Genomic DNA, 5,918 nt, shown 5'->3' with positions numbered 1-5,918 from the left:
TGCTTGACAGCCCTGGCAATCAAGTTGGGTCATCACTGAAGAGACAGCACAAGGCGTTCCAAGCAGAAACCCAAGGTCGAGCCTCAGCCTGACAATAAAAGCTTTATCAAACACTCGTAATGGAACTTTTAGCCTTAGTGACTCACTGGTTACAACTTGCTTTACAAATGCTAGTCATGTAGGGGCTTTTTTGCTAACAGAGCCCTGAATGTGCCCCAGACAACAACACAGAGAGACTGAGCAAGAACTTTATTGAAGAGAATACATTTTTAAAAATATGTCTATAAGACCTTTTGAATAAGGTGTGATCAGAACAAGACAATGGCTAAGCTATTACAGAGGAGAAATTATGCACCAACAAAGAAATTACTAATTAACAGCATTCAAAATGATAGTTACATAAATAACTTCTAAATTCAACCATGTATACTGAGACGAAGCAAAAAACAGTCAGGTTAAAAACAGTGAGTTAATACAATTTCCACAAATGCCTGTACTTTTTAACTAAATATACACTCATTCATATTAAGATAAACAATTTTTTTCCCCTTTTTGTTTGTAAAAACCATGCACTGGTATTCAAAACTACAAAAAATGCAGCTAGGGTAATAAATAATACATGCCACAGGTTAGAAGCAGATGCACGACAGATCCTGGTAGGTCTCTGCATGAAATACAAAGTAATGTGGGTGATGAATGCAGTGGTAGGTGTTAATTCCTGGTTGTGTGCTTGCATCAGGATTTCTGAGTAATAAAATGAATCATTGCTACGTGAAGCCCTGAGGACCCGGTTTCCTTTTATTTGGCTTCTTGCAGCATTTCCTGACCAAAACAGCAAAACAGACCATCACAAAGACAACTGATATGGCATTTTAATAGAGCCAAATTATAAAACAGAGCATAAAGGAATGTCAAATGCAGTGCAGTTAAGGTGGTAACGGCAAAGGCGTTAGTGGATCTAGTTTTTGGGTGCTCGGGTTGTTAAGGTGCTCCAGCTGGGCCTTCAGCATCCGATTCTCCATCTCCAGTAAGGCGTTGCGAGTTTGCAGATGGTCCATATAGTCCCTCATTCTTTTCCGGCTACTTCTGGTAGCCTCCATGTTCAAAGGGACATAAACTCCTCATAGTACTTGTTTTGTTTTGTTTTTTTGCTGGTGGTGGCGCGTCGATAATTCGGAGCCAGAAACATTGACATCATCGTGTAAACACATTTAACAGCAAGGACAAGGAGTGTTTTGTGAGAGTGTGTGTTTATTTGTGTGTGTTTGTGTGCATGTGGGTCTGTATAAGCAAAACCAGAGTCCTCGAGACACCGTCACAGAAGTACACCACTAACAAACACAGTCCCCGCACACAATCCCTGGCTCCTCTTCCAGTCAGAGGGATCACTCCACTTTGTGTCGATAGATGTCCTTTAAGGCTCTTAGCTCCTCAATCAGAGTTTTGTTTTGATTTTCGAGCACGGCCACGCGATTTTCGAGGCATTTGACATATTCCTTCTTCTTTCGTCGACACTCCCGGGCGGCTTCCCTGGAAGCAAAAACAAGAATTACCATGAAAAAGAACCCTCAACATCTTGGCTTTTCTCCCACATACAACACAGCAGTCATTCTTGACATAAAACAGTTTATACCAAGGGGGAATATGAAGGCTCGCATTACAAAAATGACAAAAGCTCCTCTCATGTAGGGCACCAGAATGTTTAGATGACAAGGATTATAAACATGTTTGTGACATTAGATACCTCCGGGACAGGACTTCACATAATAGAGTCAAGCAAAAGATGTCATAAACAAAAAGGAAAAAAAAAAAAAGAAAGAGATTTACTGATCGTAGTAAAATGATCACATGGGAGGACAGGGGACATGCAAACAAGAAAAGTGGGTGTCGGTGCCAGTAATGACACAAGGTTGTTTACAGCAAACACACCGACAGTGACGTTCAAAACAGAGGGTGATCAATCTTGCTCACCAGCGAACCGGACTCATTCACGTACAACTGACTTACAAACACACAGTTGTCAGCTCACTCTTCACTCCACACATACATTGCAGAGCAGATAATGGAGAGTCACACAACCTAAGAATTAGCAGCTGACCACACTGGATGGATGAGAATCATGCGGTGGAATGATGATAGGCTTGTGGATCTTATTATTACACGCAGTTATTGTCATCCATTGTCACTTGGTATTTGCTAGGTGTTTGTGAACCTCCAACAGTGAATGTGTCCAATAGAGCCAGACCAATGTGTTTAAGGCCAATACCGATATTTGAGAGTTTGAGAACTTGAATTTACAGGCCAATATTCTATTTTTCAACACAGAACATAGAATGTACTCAGTGGGACATTTTACAGTTGAAAAAGTTTGCGTCAGAAAAACTCTTGTTGCTCTATCACAAACAAGATATAACATATAACTTAGTGAGCTTTAAATGTGCTGGTACAGTAGGTTTCCAATCGTTATGCTAACCTAAGCTAATCAGCCGGCTGTAGCTGAAACCTTTCCCTAAATGTTGAACCATTGATTTAAAATACCTCAAACTATCTTTGGCATTCTACTGTGCAATTTCACGTCAATTATGAGCCAATATAAGTGCTGATACCAGTATAATAAAGCTAATATCGCTGATGTATCGTTCGGGTCCAATGTCCAAGCTGATGAGTGTTAATGGTCCACTCTACCTGTTCTTCATCAATCGGAGCTCCCTCTTTTGTAAGGCTTCCTCTAAGGGTTTCTGGGAGCTATGAGTGCTGGCCCCCACCACCCCCTGTGGGAGGCTGGAGCTGGGGTTACGCAGCTGGCAGGCAGTCAGGTCACTAGCGGTGCCTGGGGAAACACAAAATAATACGTCAGTCAACAGGATTGGGTTGCACCAGCTATTTGTAAATCCATTACAAAGCTTGTGTGAAAAGTTCCAAGTAGCGACTAGCTAGTTTAACTGGGTTGCGCCAATGGCTTAAAGGTTCATTTAGGAGGATCTACTGGCAGAAATTCAATATAATATGAATAACTATGTTTTCCATTAGTGTATAATCACCTGAATATAGGAGTCTTGTTTTTTGTTACCTTAGAATGAGGCTTTATATCGACAGATGCCACAGGTCACTTGGAGTTCACCATACTGAATCGCCAAACACTGGCTGCAGATAGGGCTGTTGGCATTTTTCGCCCTTTTACAGCCACTGTAGTTTGATGCAGCAGAGTTGTGATCTGCAACTATAACGCTAGATGCCACTAAATGCTACACACTGGTCCTTTAAGAAATGTCTTAGCTTGAAAAGACCTCAAGTATGAAGGTGACCCACGGTGCTATAGATATAAATGGCTCATAAGGTAAACACAGCAATTCTTATTTTCAGGTGATTATACACTAATGAAGACATAGTTATTCCATTTCTGCAAGTAGATCCTCCTAAATGTTACTGGCTCTTTAAGTAATGTGTAACTCAGTTGCTACAAAAACAACTGTACCGCAGTCCAATCCAGCAATTCACTGTGTAACCAAGCTGTAACATAACTGCAATACATAACAGTTTAGGAGGCCAAATGTTATATTAAAGATAACTGGCCTTTTTAAATGTAGTTATATCAATATGTGTTAGATGTGTTCAGGCAGATGAGTGGGGATGATGCTAACCTTATTATTTGCTGATAACCCTGTAGCAAACTACTGTGATGTTATTTTTATTGTTTATTGTTATTGTTATTTGGTCAGTTAGCCATATAACAGTTACACCTCATAGTATTAGTTGCACCCTGTTAAATTAACCTAGTAGTAGTTCATAATTGGCTTATCTTCACTTAATAAACACTTCAGTTACAAGTAGTTTATGTTTAAATTTGAATCTGGTGTAACCGCTGTTATTTTCATACAAATATGACACATAGCCAAAAGAATCCTTAACTTTTGTTCTTATACACCACACGCTTATTCCATTACAATGTGAGAGTACAACCAAAAACATTGAAAAAATTCACTGTAGTTTGATGATGATTTTCAGATTTTCATGATTTCAGAGATATTATTCATCACATGCTCATTCAACGTGTGCTGTGAAATGTAGCGCCGCATATGAAGCTGTGGTAAATAAATAATAATAAACAGATATAATTAGATTTATTATATTATTATCTTGACTATTATCAAACAGGCGTGTGACACTGGAAAAGAGAGATTGTGCTATTCTTATCCACTTCTTCCCTTCTGTTCACTGTTTGCTCAGTGCCAGTGGAACTCACTGTCCCTCATGTCATGTAATACGCCGATGATTAATTCTGTGATATGTTTGAATTGCAAAAGGAACAGAATATAATCACAGCGTGGCCAGTGACTGACGTCAATGCACGTCTTATTCGCTGGTTCGCATTTACATGTCGCTGCTGGGGGCCTGTTCCAGGAAAAGCAGCAACGTCAGCTACTGCTGCTATGTGCTCTGTGTGGGCAGAGCATTGAAGCATTTCACAGAGAGAGAGAGAGAGGGAGAGACAGGGAGAGACAGGGAGAGAGAAGGAGAGAGAGAAACAGAGATGAAGAGTGTGACTGAGGATTCAAGCAGACACTGTAAAACATTTTCTAATCGGTGTAAGCTTGTTGCAGCTGATGGTGGAAAATGGAAGTTTTCAATGAATCATTTGCTACCTTTTTAGAGGAGCCTGTGATGTTATTTGAGGGAATTTGAGAGGCTTTCTAATAGTTGTTTGTTAAAAAAATACTGAAAAACATAAAAATATGTAATATCTGAAAAGCCACTCACAATAGTCAGGATTTTTCAAGTTTTTCAACTGCAAATTTTCCCATGTAGATTCTTGACATTAATATCCACTAACTGTATTTTGAGAGATTCCTAAAAGAGCATCTCAACTGAACAGCAGTGTAAAAGAAGCCCTATTTTTTTAGATCTGGAAGTAAAAGAAATGATGAAAAATGCAAACATACCTGTTTCTGTCTCATCCCCAGTTACAGCCATACCGTATCTACTCCCAGCTTTTCCAAGACAAACTGTCCCCTTCAGAGTCTTCTCTCTGACTGAAATGTTACCACAGCCAAAAGCGAGGCTATGTGTGCAATTTACAATTAGAGGCATTGACATCACCATGACATCACTGGCCTCCTGATGTCAACAGTATGGTTTGCTCTCTCCCCGACACAGCGCTATGAGTCAGGGGCTCTGCTGTTTGTCTTTGGAGAAGGAATTTTCTCCAGCTGAAGAGGAAGACAACACTGAAGAATATGGCTTGTTGAACATGGACAGTTAGTAGAGGCATAGATGATTTGGACTTACTAAAACCCTTTTTTACAGTTAAAACTTCATTCGTAAACCATAACATTTGATGACATTTTGTGTATTCTCATTGCTATAATCACAATGATATGTCTTCATAAAAGTAATTGCAAAAACTGTTTTATTACCTCAGTATGAAAGACATATCAAGCCCATTATTGCCCCCCGCCCCCCACTGCATTTTCACTGTATGTCCAAGGAAGGCTCATTAAGTGACTAACATTCATGTGAATAATACCTTAATCCCAATACACCTGCACTACAAAGCCAGGTTACTCATACAGACATTTTATTATGTGCATGTATGTGTAGCCACTGTCATGGCAAAACATTATCCCTCAACTGACTCACTTCATATGCAAATCTTAAGGAGCTGGCTCCCTCTGCAGGCATTACTGAGGTAAATAGAAGAGATAAGTTGCCTTAAGGAAATAAGTGTTGACGTCCTATGTTTTGTTCGGAAATTCCCAAGACAATTACTCAACCATTTTGAGGACACAGTGAGACAGTGATGTAGGAAGTACTCAAATCCTTTACCAGAATTAAAAGCAGCAATGCCACACTGTAAAATAGCCTTGTTACAAGAGCCCCATTGGGTGTTAGGCTGCCATATTCTACTGTATAATATTATA

At 39.7% G+C, this 5,918-nt stretch overlaps 1 protein-coding gene across 1 annotated transcript; it reads right to left on the bottom strand.

The window, feature by feature from the left end:
- Positions 1-234: 234 nt before the first annotated feature.
- On the bottom strand, positions 235-5,386 carry LOC127369487 (cAMP-responsive element modulator-like). Its single transcript, XM_051410929.1, has 3 exons — positions 4,941-5,386; positions 2,686-2,830; positions 235-1,530 (listed from the first exon to the last, which is right to left on the bottom strand). Exons 1-3 carry the CDS (start codon positions 5,098-5,100, stop codon positions 1,386-1,388), a joined length of 450 nt encoding a protein of 149 aa, XP_051266889.1. The 5' UTR covers positions 5,101-5,386; the 3' UTR covers positions 235-1,385.
- Between the last annotated feature and the right edge of the window lie 532 nt (positions 5,387-5,918).

This window comes from Dicentrarchus labrax, unplaced genomic scaffold (genome assembly GCF_905237075.1).
Source record: "Dicentrarchus labrax unplaced genomic scaffold, dlabrax2021, whole genome shotgun sequence".
NCBI lineage: Eukaryota > Metazoa > Chordata > Actinopteri > Moronidae > Dicentrarchus > Dicentrarchus labrax.
Note: the sequence above shows the minus strand (reverse complement) of the source record. Positions and strands in the feature narration are given on the sequence as shown.